The sequence below is a fragment of the Trachemys scripta genome, chromosome 11, assembly GCF_013100865.1.
Source record: "Trachemys scripta elegans isolate TJP31775 chromosome 11, CAS_Tse_1.0, whole genome shotgun sequence".
Taxonomy (NCBI): Eukaryota; Metazoa; Chordata; order Testudines; family Emydidae; genus Trachemys; species Trachemys scripta.
In genome coordinates, this window is record NC_048308.1 from 5,430,348 (window position 1) to 5,448,120 (window position 17,773).

The 17,773-nt window shown below is 43.2% G+C and overlaps 1 protein-coding gene across 1 annotated transcript in view; it reads right to left on the reverse strand.

The window, feature by feature from the left end:
* Nucleotides 1-16,506, reverse strand: part of CNTNAP5 (contactin associated protein family member 5) — a 411,826-nt gene extending 395,320 nt beyond the window's left edge. The window contains exon 1 of the mRNA XM_034785890.1: nt 15,892-16,506. Within this exon, the coding sequence (XP_034641781.1) occupies nt 15,892-15,973 (82 nt within the window). The 5' untranslated portion in view covers nt 15,974-16,506. The remainder of the gene's footprint in view (nt 1-15,891) is intronic.
* Nucleotides 16,507-17,773: the final 1,267 nt, after the last annotated feature.

Sequence of the window (17,773 nt, forward strand, 5' to 3'; positions counted from 1 at the left end):
GAACTGCAGCTCCAGACCGAGCAATGCAGTTTCCTTCTACTAATGGAGCCCATACTCCTCCCTGTTTGGAAGCTCATCCTCTGAAGCCTGCTGTTTGATAGGCATAGTTTGTTACGGTATCAAATACCTTGACATTTGTGCATTATAAGGAACCCAGATTCCGTGGTGATGGATGCCTTAAAATGCTAATAATGAATAATAATAATACTACTCCAATGTAGAAGTTAAGCAAGTCTCTTCCTCAGTCTAAAATGAGCCCCAGAGAAAGTACATTGGGAGACCCAGAGCAGTAAAAACAAACCAACCAAATAACTAAAGTTACCCTACACACACTTAACTCATTTCACCTATCATGGAACCTTGATGTGGACAGAGCATTAAATCTGTAAGGCGCGATTTGAATCAAAGGTGCCCAGAGTTTTGAAGGTCATAGCTTGTAGCAGGGAAGCAGGCACAAAGACAGCAGTGGCAGAGATAAGTAAAGAGGGTTGTAAGGCTAGCATGATTGGCAGAACAAATCATTTTGAGAATGATGACACAAGATCTAAGATATAGACCCGAGCAGAGTTAGGCGGCACGTGCAGGTAAGAATGAGAAGTTTCACTTTGATATGGTGGATGTTGGGAGAGTGGAGAAGACATGGCCTGATTGAGTAATAAGGAAGACTGTTTTGATCACCGCATACACAGAGAAATTCAGAAAAACAAAACTTCAGAACAACACACAAGAACAAAAAGCATAAAGACAAAACAGGCTGCTCTCGAAAGCACAGCTCACCCCACCTTGCTACTTTCAGAATGACTTGGATCACATGCTTACTTTGCTACAGAGCCCACTAGCCTGCAAGCAAGACCAGGAAACTGCCCTTGCTTGCCCCTTCACTCCCCTCCCCCCCGAGTGATAGCTTGCAATGCCAACATAGTTCTCAATACACGTCAAAGATCATTTCAGTAGCAGTATTTGAGTGGCTTGGAAGATGAAGTAGTTAAAGTGGAAGGTAGAGATTGTGAAAAATTGGTTGGTCAAACTGGCATTTTACTTTTGAAATGAAAATCCTGTTTCTTTCTAAATTCTCTGGTTTTGCCAGGGTCATTCCCTATTTCTTTCCTCTGCTTCCCCCCCCTTTTTAAGTGGCAAAATGGAAAAAGGAAGAGAGAGAGAAGGAAGAAAGGTAGGGAAATAAAAACAATTTTTCCCCCACTGGAAAGTTTCCAAGGGAATTTCAGAAAAAGCAAGATGGTTTACAAAACTGTCAAGGAAAAAAAAGAATACCTACAATGTTTCAACCAACTCTACTAGGAGATAATGAGAGCATAGACAACACCCTATCCATTAGCATAAATATCTTAGGATCCTATAAATGTAAGGCTGGAAGGGACCTCAGGAGGTCAACAAGTCCACTCCCCTGCACTGAAGAAGGATTAAACATAAAATGGAAGGGGTACATTTTTTATTTGTTCTGGAAGAAAAAAGAGTGGCAAGATTTGGACACAGCCTGAATATACAGGGAGTCATACGAATCCGAGGTTGCAAGCCTGAGTGATGGGAGAATTGTGGTGTTTCCAGTGGCAATGGACAAAGGCAGAAATGGAGAAGATTCAAGAAGGAAAACAGTGAGTTCTGTTTTTAGCTACTTTGAAGTTGAGCTGCTGGCAAGTCAGTCAGGAAGATGTGTCAGAGAGACGGTATTAAGTGTGGGACTGAACAGCCTGGAAAGGTATAGGTTTGTCATCAGCATAGAGGGTATTGTTAAAACCATATGGTGTCTCCCAGGGATAAGGTCTCAGAGGGAAATAGAGAGGAATCTAGGTGGGGTTCAAGGCAGAAGTAGGAATCATAAAAGGAAGTGCGGAAAAAAAGATGGTCAGAATGATAGGCACAGAACCAAGGGAAAGCAGAACACAAAGGAAGAGGCAGTGATATACAGTACTGTAAGCTGAAGAAAGATCAGAGGGAGACAGTGGGGTAGAAAACCCAAAAATCAAGCCAGGAAGAAGTCATTTATGGTGAGAGCAGTATCAGTGGAGAAGAGAAGGTGGAAACCAGGTTGGAGTAGATGCTAGAGTGAGTTAGAGAAGGGGAAATGGGACGATAAGAGTGTTTTTCGGAGGATGTGGGACTCTAGGGTAGGTTCAGGCAGGAGAACAAGGCGCCGAAGACAATGAGGAGCAAGTGGCAGTGCGGGGATGGACAAGAGGAGACTTAAAGAGAGACTTCAGAGCTAATGACAGGGATGAAGGCATAAAAGGATCATTTGAGATCTACTCAATCTTCTTCTCCAAGAAGACAGCAAGATCCTGAGTTCTGCCTCTTTTCCAAGCTGAACAGTTCTAGTATTTTAAATCTTTCCTTATCTGGAAGCTGTTCCATACCCCTGATCATTTTTGTTGCCCGCCCCAGAGTCTGAAGATCCAACTCTAATATATCTTTTTTGAAATGGGGCAACCAGAACTGCACACAGTATTCAAGATGTGGGCATACCATGGATTTATGCACTGGCATTATGATATTTACTATCTATCCCTTTCCTAATGGCTCCTAACATAAGAGGGCAGTGATCAATTGTTCTCCATGTCCACTGAAGATAGGACAAGAAATAAATGGCTTAAACTGAAGCAAAGGAGATTTGTGTCAGATATTAGGAAAAGTTTTCTAAGTACAAGGATAGATTAGCCAAACACTGGAATAGGCTTCCAAGGCTTGCTGTGAAATACAAACACCTGTCAAGGAATCTCTAGGTGTACTTGGTCCTGCCTTTGTGCAGGGGGCTGAATTATATGACTACTAGCGGTCCTTTCCAGCCCTACATTTCTATTATTCTCTTCCCTGATTGGATTAATATAAATGGCGAATAGAAAGAATGTGGTACAAATTATTATTAATTCAAGATTCGCTTTCCACCAAAATTCTGCAGTATTTGTTTAAAGTTAACTGGTTTTACTGACCATTCTTGCCAATGATACTGTTTTCTGGTATATTTGTGTTAAGTGAACACAAAACAGTATTAACTCTTTCACCCAGTTAAGCCTTTCATTGCTTAAATACACTATCACAGGTAGGGTAAGGACTCCCAGTTCTCTCTCTAACGCCTAGGCCTCAGCTTCACAACAGAACCTATCCCCTTCAAAACCTACCCTCAATTTTCACAATGAGATTATGTATCCAGATGCTTTTTGAAGCAAACAGGGAAGTTGTTTAGAAGTGGACTAGAAAGAAAGTTGGAAAAATACCAGAGCTAGTGAAAAAATGGCAGGGGGAGGAAAGGGGGAAATCAGATTTTCCATGTGTTGTGATGTACATGTTGTAATACGCTATAGGCCATATGGGCCTAATATAAATGCTGTATGCTTGACATGAGTACGTGAGTTGCATGTTGGCAACTGAAGCAAGGATTTAAGGTTATGAGTGGTCAAGAATTGTCTGTGCTAAACAAACTTTGTCATGTCCGTAAGAGGAAATAGAATGTCTTGGATTATGGCAGCCAGCACAGAACTGCTCTCCTGGAGTTATGGATGAAAAGAGCTAATGGTGCGATGGACTGGTCTATAAAAAAGGTTGCTTGCTATAGCTGAAGTTGGAGTCAGACACTGACCCAGAGCCTTGAAAAAGAAGGTGCGTGTAATGTGGGGCTCCCCATGCCTTCTGATCAGGCTGAATTTTGATTGGCCATCGGGATTTCCTTCGGATCTTCAGACTCTGGTGTAGTATGAAAGGAGTGTGAATGTGAAGTGAGTGGGGTTTATATTGTAATCAATAAAAATATTTAGAGTGTTATATACCAACACGGTGTCTGGTATCTGCCTGCGCCCCTGTCCAATAGGGAGGCCTCTATCAGAGCCCAACACATGGGCACTTAGTTTTTTGGTCTGTTTTGACAAGCAGCTGTCAACTAGTTGTGAAACACTCACACTCAAAACTCTACACTGACATGCAAAATATAAGAAGTCTTCTGTATCTGAGAGGTGTTTTCTGAATCGCTTGACAGATCCAGCATCGTAAGTCTGAACTCTGCCATGGCTTCAGTCTTTATAGTGCATATATTTTTTTCTAATATACATCTAGGGGGACGGAGTGTAGTCCAGAGGATAAAACTGGTACTTCCAGCTCTGGACCTTGGTTTCCCCATCTGTAAAATGGAGACCTTATCTTTGCAGGGAATCCTGAGAGCAGATTCTGCCATATACTGTCTTTCTGATTGCAATTAGCACACGTGGGAACCCAACAATGTATGACAAACACTCACTGTGCTTATAGTACCTTAAAACCTGACCACATCACTTTCTGTTGAGACCATAGCTTCAAACACCACACTGGAAAAACATATACAGGAGGATTTAGTGGGGTTGAGGATTTTCACAAGGTCTGCAGAGCTTATTCTTCTTTGGCGTTTCATGGAACATTCTTCCCTCCCCTTTTAATTAAATCATTGTTTCTTTCCAGCAAAAACTTAATTACAAATCCAAATTTTGAACTTAATGGAACCCTGTGCTATATAAACAGTTATTCTCAGTTGACAACTGTTCTTTCCTTTGATCTACTTGCTGACTGCAATGGATGAATAATGGTCTGAATTCTACATTAGGGGTCATTAGTTGTTTACCCTGAATACAGTACTTGGGTTAAGTGCAGGACTGAGTGGAATGCTTCTCAGTTTGTGTAAAAGTATTACAATTGGGCCTGTAGCTATCCAGATATATTCCAGTGGTTGAACTTACCTAGTGAATAATTGTCACCGTCCTAATGAAAGTCTCCCAATAGGGCAAGAGAATTATATGGTGACGTTTTGTTTGAAAATACCAAGGGTCAATTGTGCAAACCTTAGTCATTTTGAATAATAATAATACCTTACTTTCTCAATGAAAAATCTTAATGAAGTTGATTAGACTCTTAACGGATGAACATACTACTGTCATACTAATTGTGTGAAGAGTCTGGCCCATTCTAGTAGACCCACAATAATCTTGAGCTTGTTTTGCTGTTGAGTTCTCCTTTTGTTGGTGGGGACATGGGCTGGAGGAGGAGATGCGTGTTGTTACTTTTCTAGTCAAAGGAGAGATACAGGGCAACCTTTTCTAAGCCTGTCTCATTTCAGAACTAATGTCTGAGGGAGATTTCCTGTTTCTCTCCTTAAGTTTGTTGCAAGACAAGTAATATACTTGTTTGGAATTATTAGTAACCAAAACACGCCAAGGGCTATGTAGCGGACAATAAGTTGGATGTGAGCTTGACATGCCAGAGCAATTTTGGGTGACGCATGTAGAGAAGCAGCAATGATTAGGAAGGTAATAGCCCCTCTTTAATTGCATTGTCTACCCTACATTACCAGAAAGTATTGATAAACCAGAAAGAGTTCAGAGGGGAGCTCTCTTTTTTGATGGGCAAGGAAGGGCTATACATTACTGCTCTAGTGCAAACACCAAGGGTGGGCAGGTGTTAAATGAGACCATAGCTACTGCAGGAGCAATGGAATGAAATGAATAATGTATCGAGAAGATTCCCAACAGAGAGATTCATTAGGCAGTGGAATAGTCTCCTTAAGAGAAGAGGCAAATGCCCTTGGTGCTTGAGAGTAGCTAGAGAGAAAACACGGAGATGTGTGTGGTGGAGGACAACTCTGTTCTGACAGGGAAGTGGACTGGCTGACCTACAAAGCTATTTCCGTCTTTAGTGTCTACACATTCAAACCCAGGAGACACTGGCAAAACTTTAAGTCTGCCTGCTGCTGTGGAGGCATAACAAACGAGGGCTTCTTGCTCTGCTATTTATTCTGTGGAATAGTTCAATGTTATGCCAAATTTCCGACCATCGGTTTAGCACCTTAATTCCAAACACATTCCAGGCACGCATTCATCATTTGGGGAGTTCTCTCCCCACCTCTCTGCTCCCTTTTCCCCACCCCATCTGAAACACTGCAGTGACTAGCGCAGGCTTCAGATAGAAAGCAAGGCCAAGAAAGCCAAAGACATAAAGCAAGGACTGTGTCTCCTGCTCCCTCCCTTTTTGAGTGTCATTGGGATGCAGAGTATTCTCTATGAGGAGAATGCTGTTTCTCCCTCACAGCCCAGCCCAGCTGAGGTCACCTGTCCCCAGGCAAAATAGATTGTCCCTTTCCTCCATTGCTTTGCATACTGTCCATGGAACCTATTGCAAGAGAGGAAGGATGGCCCAGTGGTTAGGGCACTAGACTAGAACTCAGGTTCAATTCTTTGCTTCACCGCAGTCTTCCTGGGTGTGGCCTTGGGCAAGTCACTGTCACTTAACAGTCGGGGAGCAAAGAGGCTGAGGCTAAGTCTACACTGAAGGGGGGGGTCGATTTAAGATACGCAAATTCAGCTATGTGAATAGCATAGCTGAATTCAGCATATCCTATTCGACTTACCCCGCTGTGAGGACGGCGGCAAATTGACCACCGCGGCTCCCCCGTCAACGGCGCTTACTCCTCCTGACGAGGTGGGAGTAAGCTCGTTGATTCCGGGATCGATTTATCCATCTAGATGAGACGTGATAAATCGATCCCTGAGAGATCGATTTCTACCCGCCAATCCGGGCGGGTAGCGTAGACTAGCCCTAAATGAAAATACTAGGACTGGCCTACCCTGCAGGTTGTTGTTAATGTGTTAAGATTGTGAAGCAACCAGATGTAATGGAGAGGATAGTTAATGCCCAGGATACCGGAACACACAACTGGTATGATCACTGAGGAGCCGGGTCAAAGGATCAGCTGTTATGCATTGGGTTTCACCACAGTTTATCTGAATTCTATTTTACCGGCTACCCTTAGCACTCAAAAGGAGTTCTCCCTGGCTTGTCACCCTGTGGGACAGGCAGCCCTCATCCTCGGTTAAACAGATAGACATTCACATATTGAGTGATGCTGCCAACTTGTTTGACTTAAATTATATCCCACTAGCAAATCAAATTAGAGACGATTTGAGTAAATCTGCCTTCTAAAACAAAAGCAGATTTTCTCCATGCTCAGCCATTTGTGGGATTAACATGTCTAATGAGTTCCTATGTGAACAGTGTTTTTGTTTTCATGGACACTACAGCTGGAGGAATTATTCATTTTATTTAAAAAAATGCATATTTAGCCTTTTTTCCCTCCAATTCACAAATCAAGCATCTGTCGAAGTCAGGGTTTTGTTACTCAAAGATTCACTGATTGCTCACTCATACCAGTAATGCACATGTCTACATTGAGGGCAGCATGAAGCTTTCTTCCCCATGGCAGGAGATCCAGGAGGAATTCTTCCCTTGAGCCCCCCTGCACACAGTGTGAGCTTACTTGCAGCTACATCAGGGGGCGCTGCTGGCTAGTGTATGGGGGAAGAGGAAGGGGCCATGGTCCTGGTCTCACCTCATTGCCATCCCTTCGCAAGACAATCCAAGGAGGTGGGAAGGAATGACAATCATGTACCGCTGCTGTGTGGAGGCACATGGAGAGCAATAGATCCCAGTACCCACCTCACAGCTGGGTGCCACCAGGCCAGGGATAATTTATGCAAGAAGTTATTGAAGCTCCAGGTTGTTCATATTGTCTACTGTTTTTTTGTGGCATGTGATTGGTGACCTAAGTCATATCACGTTGTTTCTATTCTCGAATTGAATGACAATCTTTTTTAACATGAGAACAATCAAAAGCCAATAGCATATAATGCACTTGGTATAGGAATTTTCAGAATAATTTGTGCTAAAATTTGTTCGATTTCCAGAATTCCCAAACTTTTTCCTCCAATGCTCAGTATTTCAGCGTTCATGTCATGCTCCCGGTCAGTTCCTGGGCCAGGGAAACTAATGATCCAACCAGCGAACCAAATTCAGTGGTGAATCCTGGTCATATGCGCACCATGCCTCAGGTGGCATACGCTAAGAGGTAGATCAAAGAAACCGGCCCCACAAATGCCAACAACCAAACACATAGCTTTGATTGGTGAAAATGTGTGCAATTTTTTTTTAAAATTGCTTGCCCAGCCCCAAAAGATACTGTATAGTCATGGGACAGTACTAAGCTAGGATATTGTATCGCACTTTTGGGTATAAGCCAATCTCCAGTTGCTGGGACCTGGGAGAAAACTTTTAGCTGAGTCAGGTTAGCCCATAGTTCCCTTCTGCAGGGTTTCCTCTGAAGCAAATGGTACTGGCCACCGTCTGAGACTAGACAGACTGCCAGTCTGATCCATTGCCAATTCCTGTCACCATGCTCCCCTCTCCCACATTAGGCATGCCTTGGGGGGAAAAATTAATATACTAACCCTGGGCTCAGAGACCATGCTAATGGTCCATGACAGTAAAGGAATTAGCTATTGAATATGACTGTTATGAATAAGAAACCTCCAACAAGGATATATATTAAGGGACAAACCCCACCTTTTGTCCTCAAATGCAGAAGACATTGCCCACCATGGAGATGGCCTAGTCCTGAGGCATGGGATGGCTGGATTTGAGGTGTCGATGGAGGAGTTTTAAACCTTTTGCACTCCATGGTGTGTGCTCCCTGCGCTACATTCTGAAAGGACAGAAACTACAAGAGAGAGTCAGCGGCTACTGTCTTGCAGAGGGCTGTCTGCAGCAGAATCTCACGCCACTGAAGTTCCACGTTGACCCTGATGATGTGAATTGTTTAGTGTATGAGCCATTAACAATGATTTGCTTTGAGGTCAAGGGAAGCTTTCTGTCAGTCTAGAAACAGAGGCAGACTGGAAAAAGGACAAAAAACCCCACTAACTACGAAGCTATGAATGATAAGAGATTCCTAACAGAGCTATGACAAACTCAGCTGTTTCTCTCCTCTGGGATCCATGTAAAAACAGCTTCTTTAAATCCAGTCCATACTGTGTTCCCTTCAGTGAGCCAAGAGCTCCAACAAACAAAAATTTCTAAAGGAAAACTCCACCAGCCAATGAGTTTCATGTCATTTATCATCAACCCATGCCTTTGTCCTGGTGCCAAAAAGAAATCAGACAGCATCCGTTTTCCACACCCAGCGGAGTTTAGAGACAAGATGGCAGAAATTTCATGAACATGCTGCTGTGGCATCTGAATTCAATGCTGAAAACCCAGTCCTGGTTTGTCCGTCTAAATGCTGCATTCTGGAGAAATCCCTAAATAGAACTGGACCAAACTCTTCCTCCTATCTATCATCACAGGATTTCCAGGCACTTCACACAGATCAGTGTTCAGTCTCCTAACACAACTCACCGACCTCATGGGAGCAAGGAGGGTGGAAGAGAGAAGCCTCCATTTTTGAACTGGAGAAAGTGACACAGAGAGGCTAAGTGACTTGTCAAGGTCACACACTGGATCAGTGGCAGACTAACTTCCAGTCCGCTGCTGTAATAACTGGACCACATTTCCTGGGTTGCCATCTTTTGGCCATTCGTCAACTAAGAGATTCCCCACTCAGTGGTTACACTGGAGTCTCTCAGGAGTAGAGCACCAATTTTGTCTGAATTCACCAGGGAAGAACACCAGGCACAACAGGAGAAGCTGAAATTAGTTCAAGGGTTCTCAAACTGGGGGTCGGGAGGTTATTACATTGGGGGGGTTTGCAAGCTGTCAACCTCCACCCCAAACCCCACTTTTATAATGGTGTTAAATATATTTAAAAGTGTTTTTAATTTATAAGGGGGCGGGGAGTCACACAGAGGCTTGCTGTGTGAAAGGGGTCACCAGTAAAAAAAGTTTGAGAGCCACTGTTAGAACAGTTCCATCTCACTCAAAGGTCCATGTTCAGATCATCCATTGAGAATAAGCTACTCAGACTTTTGATCCATAGTTCATTTATTTAGGCACTATTAATTCATCTCTATTAGTATATGGCACCCACCACTCTAATATATCTTAAGAGAAGTTTCTGGAAGTAGAGTTTGTGAAGGATTTTGTATTGTCTTAACAAGATGCTGTGCTGGCAGTCTCTGAACATGAGCTTCTGCCAGTATTTTCCAAATTCTGTGATGCTCTACAGTAGATTTGCAGTGTTCTAGAAAAGCAGGTAGCATTTTGCAGAGGCAACATTTAGAGCCAAGATGATTTTTTTCCATCTTTCTGGTGAAAAGACCAGACAAGGTCCCTCGTGACACATACAAAATTCAAATGGCTACATGCCTTCTCTTTTAATAAATTACTTTCCTATATTTTTGCAGCAAATATTGAGACGCCTACTGAACAGCTGTCAGGGCAATTTTCTGATTCTGCTACTGAATTCTAGGGTTTGGGTATTTTTGTTTGGTTTTAAACCACACACTGCTAACAGGGTTGCTAGTTAAAAATAAGATACTGATGTATTTTGGCATCCACTTCCTTCTCAGAATTCTATATTGCAATGTTGTCATCACTTAAGATTCCATCACATCCACTGATCCGGTAACCAGATGACATTATCAAGCAGCACAAATCTGCACAGAGCAATTAGACAATGCAGAGACAAAATGAACGCAAAGAAGTTCATTATCAGTGACATCAAACCAGCACCATATAGACAAATTCCCTTGTTTCTCTGACACTGGGCAGACATGCTTATAACTGCAATGATGCCATCTGTTTCACTTACTGATCCAGCTAAAGTCTCCAGGAACTAAATGAATTTCAGACTTAATTACACAGGGCCAGATCCTGTTGGGCTCCACTCTATCCTTTGCCTTAAATGGGAGTTTGCCTGAGAAAAGGCTGAAGAAACCGTTCCTTAAAGACACTTTACTGACAAGGGGAATGAAAGGAAGCAGCCCCTGCACTCATTCCATTGTACCCAGCCATGGTTGCACCCTTCCACTTTTGTACACCTTAGTTGGGCTTAATTTCTCATTCTAACTTGCTACGTCACCCTCTGTGCCTCAGTTCCCCACCTATAAAATGGTAATAAAACACCACTGATCTGTGAGCTAAAATTAACAGACACTTGCAACATTCTTGGAAAGTGTGTGTTAAAGTATTGTTATACCCAGAATCGCAATATTTCCCATAGTATGAAATCAACATGTTTCATGTTATCCTAGAATCCGTTTGAAAACAACTTCCTCTTGCTGTTAATTGCATGAAAGACTTTGCTGTGCTTTCACCATAAACAAAATTCCAGACAGTTCCCATGTTTGATAGAGATACTAATTGCCCTGTGAGTTGATAATGCCATCTGCTTGCTGGGAGCATGATTCAAAGCCCATTGCAGTCAATGGAAAGACTCCCGTTGAACGCATTGTCTCTGGCTCAGCAGAACTGAGTGAATGTTAAGTAAAGAGAATAATGCAGTGTACATGATACTAGGTGTTGATAATCAGGGTGTCTGGGGAGCTTTGGCATTCCATGGGCCACATTTTGAGAGAGATCCCCAGAAGCCCTTGCATTAGTGATCTAGTGATCTCTCCTCACTTATGGTTACACATCTCTACAGTAACTATATCAATTCCTTACAGACAAAAGTAAAGTATTAATAAATTTTTGCTTCTTTTAATGGCCATTTAGGAACTGAAGACAAAGAGGAAGCGCCAATACCAGGGGATCATCTCACTCTGCATAGCCTACCAGCAAGTACGCCGTAGACCACATTTTGAGCATCAGTGATCTACCCAATGGGTCTTCTTTAAGTTTATCATTTATGGTCCTATGAAAATCAATTAGCCTACGGCAAACCTGCTGCTTCTCATTGTTGACCAACAGGCACCATTTTCTCATTTAAACGAGCGTCAATCCTGACTAACCCCCAGGGTTCCAAATAGCCAGAACTGGAGTCGCTACTGACTTGATCACATTTCAATCTGTCCATCTCCATTGACTTCAAGGTAGTTCCTTTTGATTCAGGGCAGTGCACGCTGAGATTGGAGTCAGACCCATCGTGGTTATTGCCTAAAAGATTCCTTTGTCCGATAAATCCTACTTGGTCTGGCATGTCTGTTTCTATGACCAACTCTCGTCTTTCATGCTTCATTCAACTCTTTGCCTGGCCACGAGCCACGATAAGTATTTCATTGAACAAAACAAAAAGAGACGTAAAGCTATAATCTCCTCATAAAACCTGATCCTGCACCATTGCAGTCAATGAGAGTTTTACCATTGATTTCCCCAGGAGCAGGATCTGTTCCATAGGAGGGAATTTAAAAGGCTTGGTGCTGAACATCCACAGCTTTGATTGGGTGTTGCAAATGGGATTTCAGTGGAATTTCCCAGAATCAGGCCCTAAATGCTAGCGGATTGGCTCTGTTGAGTGTACAGGGGCGGGGGAGAGATTGTAATGAAACATGGCATTAATTACTTAAAGAACAACTTTTTTTCCTATGGGACGTGGGAGATGCCTCCTCTCTAAGAGAGATTCTTAACTTCCCAGATTTCTTGCCCATGTGAGAGATGGCAGTCAAGTAAAAATTTGCACTTCAGAAGGGGGAGATTGCAAAAAATAATAGAATGTGCAATATTTTAAACTCCGAAGAGGCAGACACAGCCTGTATATCGTAGCAGACAGTATTCTCTTAATAGCTTTAGTTTTCAGTGCTTTACTCGTCAGCGTTTCAGAGTAAATGAAGGAGCTGTCCAATGCCCATGCTACGAGTTAGCTCCACTTCTCTTGAGATGGGGAAAATTAGCATTTTATATATACATATGTATGTACACACATGCTCTCTCTTCCCTATGTTGTGTTACTACTTTTTGTGCATACTATAAATATCCTGTATCCAATCAGAGATGATTTAGGAATAATTTAGACACCAACCAGCATCTCAAAACATGCAATTTTTTTTTTGTTCAAGAAGATTTAATCTATTGTATGCAATTTTTCCCTGCCAGCTGATGAATGTAGAAATTAAAATGTCACAAGACTATGTATGCAACATGGCTTTCAATTTGTTTGTATCTATTTTCTGGTAATTAATATCTCAGGGAGAAATCATGCTGCTACTGTAGTTATTTAATGTAATAAAGCACTTCAATGAAGCAAGGTTGAAGAATTAATGGATTTTTAGTAGCATTAGGTAATTCTAACCTCTCTAATGAGGTCTACTGACCCCTGGCCCACAGCTTCATTTCAAAGCAGATTCTTTAGCGGTTCTTTATTTAGTTACAAAAATATAGCAGAAGTGGGATCATGAGACAAAAATTCAGAGATGTGAGGTAATTAACTCACCCAATGCCAAGTCCTCTCATTAAAAAAAAAAAAAGATAGTTGAAGGCAAAAGTATATGCAAAAATACAGACTATAAAAATTTAGCAGTCTCTCACGTTAAGACTATAAAACCTACATTACTGCTGTATTTGGTATTAATAGGGCTTGGTATCAGAGTTGATTTTTCCTACTCCAAACACAGGTCTTGTCCTCTAAAAACGTTGGGCTCCCAGGTCTTGTTTATACTAGGGTAAATCAGGAGCGACTCCATTGAAGTCAGTGGAATTACCCAGGGTAAAGAAGATCAGAATCTGGTTCCTTGGCCAAACTGTTCAAGCGTGGAAGCCTTAATCCAGGCTTCTAAATCCATATTTTGGCTCCTAAATGGAAGCTGCCCAGTTTCCAGAGGTTACTGGCTACTCACAGTCCCCCTCAACTTCACTACAAGTTTCAGCGCTCAGCACCTCTGAAAAGGAGGTATTTGGGGTATCTAAATGTGGATTTAGGGAGCCTAATTCTAGGCACACACAGATGAACATTGACCCATATATATGTGTAACATATTGTTTCAAGTCCTCCGATGATGTAAAGTAGTTTCATTGCACTGAAGTCGATAGAGCTATCATTTTGTATGCCAGCTGAAAATCTAGTCAGATGTGCCAAGATTTTTTTAAAAAGAAGAGATTTCATCCCAGATAAAATTGTGATTTGTGTGAGTACAAACTCCCCAAGATCAGAATCTTGCTACAAGTCCCCTAGTACCTTATAGCTATTACAGGTTCACATAGACTCTTTCGCTTAGCTCCCAGGAAAAGCACTTACAGCCCCACTCCAGGCTAATTCATTGAACAATGAATAAGTAAAATCTGTGCAGTATAATAAAGCCATTGATCATTGGGCTTTAAAAAGATTGGCTTCTAAATATTTAGGAAGCAGTGTGTATTCAGGGGAAATGTTTATTGGCACTGGGATATTAAACTGTCACCCATGAAATAGTAAAACTCATTAACGCAGAGTTTCCTTTTAAATGTTAGAAATTAACTTTATTACTGTATCAGTAATGGCAAAGCCGAGTCTTAAATCGCCTACCAGTTAGTATTTGTGAATATTATTAAAACATATTAACCATATTTTAATTGGCTCCAAGAAAAAAAAAGTTCTCCCCGCCCTAGCGTTTATGTTATTCATTTAAAAGCAATTGAACAGAAGAAAGGGGAAATATTCCTATTAATATATTTATGGTGTTTATTGAATTTACTTTGCCCCTGTTTATCAAACTATTCTCTTTCTTCAGCTATGTCAACATGTGAAAATATGCCTCTTTTTAGCCGGCCTCCTTCCAACCTATGGAATCTATGTGGCAATAGTGACCTCTAGTGTTCAAAAGGATATCAGAACTCAGGCAGTATTTTATTCAACCTCACTACAGCAAAAATTTCATTTAGGAGAGATTCTTCTACCCTCCCCCCTATAGCCACCATTATTACAGGAGTCAATTATATTTACAAAATGGGTTAAAAACACATCAGGAGGTGTGGATATTAATCAGCTTCTACTTGTTTCATGACCTGATTTCAGAAGTCATTAATAGATCTTTGGATTCTGGACTTCTTACATTCAGAACATTGACCTCTATCACTTCACTAGCAAGAACTTAGAAAAATACAATTCAATACCTTCTGGACAGACTCAGGTATCCTTTATGTAGAGTCTTAACGTTTCCCACCATTTCTTGTTTCAGTTTATAACTGCCATCTCTTACTACTATTTATTTTACTATTATTAAGCAGCACAAAAGGTCAAATTCACCATCTGCATATTCATTACTGCACCAAGGGTTAGAAGAATAAAAAGAGAGACAACCCTAAGTTCCCCTTTCACTGTGACACAGCAGATCATACCATGCCTCAGAAGGATCATTGTCTGCAGTGACAAACACAGCTGGCATAACCTTAGGGCCAAAACAAATAGAGGGGGGGGGGTTGCTTTGAGGGAAATGATCTTATGGGATTTCTCTCAGCTGATGAAAAGGAAATAGAAGTCAGACTCGGAAGAGAAAGATCTACCCATTTTTGGATGCTAGGGTAGGAACCTCTAGGACACTAGCCATTGATCAAGTTTGGTTTAAATGTGTTATTTAAAAACATAGCACCTTACTGACCGCAGAGCCTTCTGCATTCATCCTTCACACCTATTCAAGCTCTGTGAAGGTTTGATTTCAGAATGCAACGTGTCATTCAGATCACTTCAGAAGTCTACCGGGTTTCACATCTGGAGCTGCTGTTTGTAAGGCTCAGATCTTGCCGCCTGGCTAGCCTAAAATTTATATCCGGAACACAGTTAAAACCTTTAATGTCCTGTGGGCATGAGCTAGGTAAGGAGAGAGACTAATTCCAGTTCGGAGGGGGCGAGGGAGAATACCTTTAACATACTGCAAAATCCAAGCTACAAGCCTAGACCAACAGCGGCTCACTATAGGCATCTCTGCGATATCGTCAGTCGCTTGTGCAGTGAAACAGCAGCGCAAACAAACAGGGAACCAGGCAAAGAATGATGAAAATCCACTTCAGTCTGCAGCCCCGCCAGGCAGGACTGTTGCAAGGAACCGCTCCATCTTACTTGAACTTTGCATTTCAGGGAGAACAAACTCCTTAACTCGAACGCTGATTTAGCAAACCAGGGGCTTAGCTAACTTTCCTGGAGGTCATGCCCAATACCCTACACGGTAGCTTTCCTCCACCCTAACAAAACACCCATAAAGCAGTTCATTTATACAGGTCTCTGGCATGCCCGTAGCTACTTACAATTTGTTGCTGTTAATCCCAGATGCCACAGACTGGAGAGCAGCAAAATCAAACGAGTGGAGAGTTTGGGAGCAGAATCCATTGTCTGCACAGGGCGAGCAGGCGTCTGGCTCCCTAATCCCCAATTTCAGACTGCCAGCCGGGCTCTCCTCTGGGTTTGCTCCCCTTCCCTTTGCTCATTGACTTCATCCACCATCCAGACACTCCAGATGAAGCTGTAGCGAGAGAGACACTCCTACAGCAATCGTCTTAAAGGGGCAGGTCCAGGCAAACGGCGGACCCGTGCAAATCTACCACTGAAATTCACCTTCGAAGCTCACACTCAGACTCGGCAAACCAGGCGCTAGGCAGCTCCTTATAGGCGACAGGAGCTGCGCGCCCCACCTCCCGCTGCCTGGGAGGACCCTGCTTGCAATCTTCAGGCGTTGATGATCAGCATCGCAGTCACCGCGTAAACCAGCTGCCTGGAGCAGATCTCTCTCCCTTTTTCCGGGGACTGCTCCTGCAGGAGCAGCTTAAAGCGACCCCAGCGAGGAACGAAAACATCTCACCCCCCCCCACATCCCCCGAGAAGATGGAAAAGCACCTCTTGAATCATCCAGTGCATCTCCCCCGCGAATCTCTAGGCGTAGGGAAAAGGGAGTGTGGGTGGAGGAGGGACGCCGAGGTTATTATGAGTAATGGCGAGCTGCCCAAGAGTGCAAATAAATCCGGACTCATTTCTGGTGCAAAAACAAATAAAGGGGGGGGGGGGAGCAGGGACGCTGTTCCTTCTGTGTCTCTCTCTCTAGCCTAAGCCCCAGCCACAAGATCCGATGAAGAGTCTGTTACGTTCACATCGCCTGCGTGTTGGGCTGCGCTTCCCAAACTCATTAGGACACACCGTGTAAACAGCTCTCGGGTTGGAAAGGGAGCGAGGGTCCCGGGTCGTCAGGCTGGGTCAGGCACGCGGCTAGGTGGGGTTGATAATCCGGTTAGCAAGGTTCGTGTTTGCCGTAGCTGCTCGGACCCGTCCCTAAAAGCAAGGGGAGACCCCCCAAGGGCACAAAGGACTAGGGGACGTGAAGCTGCAAGGTGGACATCTCAGCTTCCTGGCTGGACGAGCTATCCCCGGCCAAAACGGAGTTCGCTGCTTGACTGATGCGCTTCAGCGGTTAGCAGCACAAAGGGTGGCAATTATCGGGTCTGGGTGCCGGGGGGGGGGGGGGGGGAATCATTTTACAAGGTGTTTTTCCTGGGGTATAAGGAAACTATTTTGCAGGAGCCTTATTGCATCGGTTTTCTGCTTCGGCCTTGCATATAAGGTCCTCTCAAGAACACTGCGCTTAATGATTCCTGAGACTTCACCTCCTTGCTTTGATGCGGCTTCGTCCCATATCAATGGAGCGCTGTCTCGAAGTCGGATCAAAACTGCACCAGCGATCCGACTTCAATCCTGGAGGAACATTTATGTGGAGCATGAGGGTCTCTGTGGTGAGCAATTCTCTGGCCCCGGGGCCATCATAAACATTCCTGGTCATGGGCAGAAATAATGAGAATCATAGAATCATAGAATATCAGAGTTGGAAGGGACCTCAAGAGGTCATCTAGTCCAACCCCCTGCTCAAAGCAGGACCAATTCCCAGCTAAATCATCCCAGCCAGGGCTTTGTCAAGCCGGGCCTTAAAAACCTCCAAGGAAGGAGACTCCACCACCTCCCTAGGTAACGCATTCCAGTGTTTCACCACCCTCCTAGTGAAATAGTTTTTCCTGATATCCAACCTGGACCTCCCCCACTGCAACTTGAGACCATTGCTCCTTGTTCTGTCATCTGCCACCACTGAGAACAGCCGAGCTCCATCCTCTTTGGAACCCCCCTTCAGGTAGTTGAAGGCTGCTATCA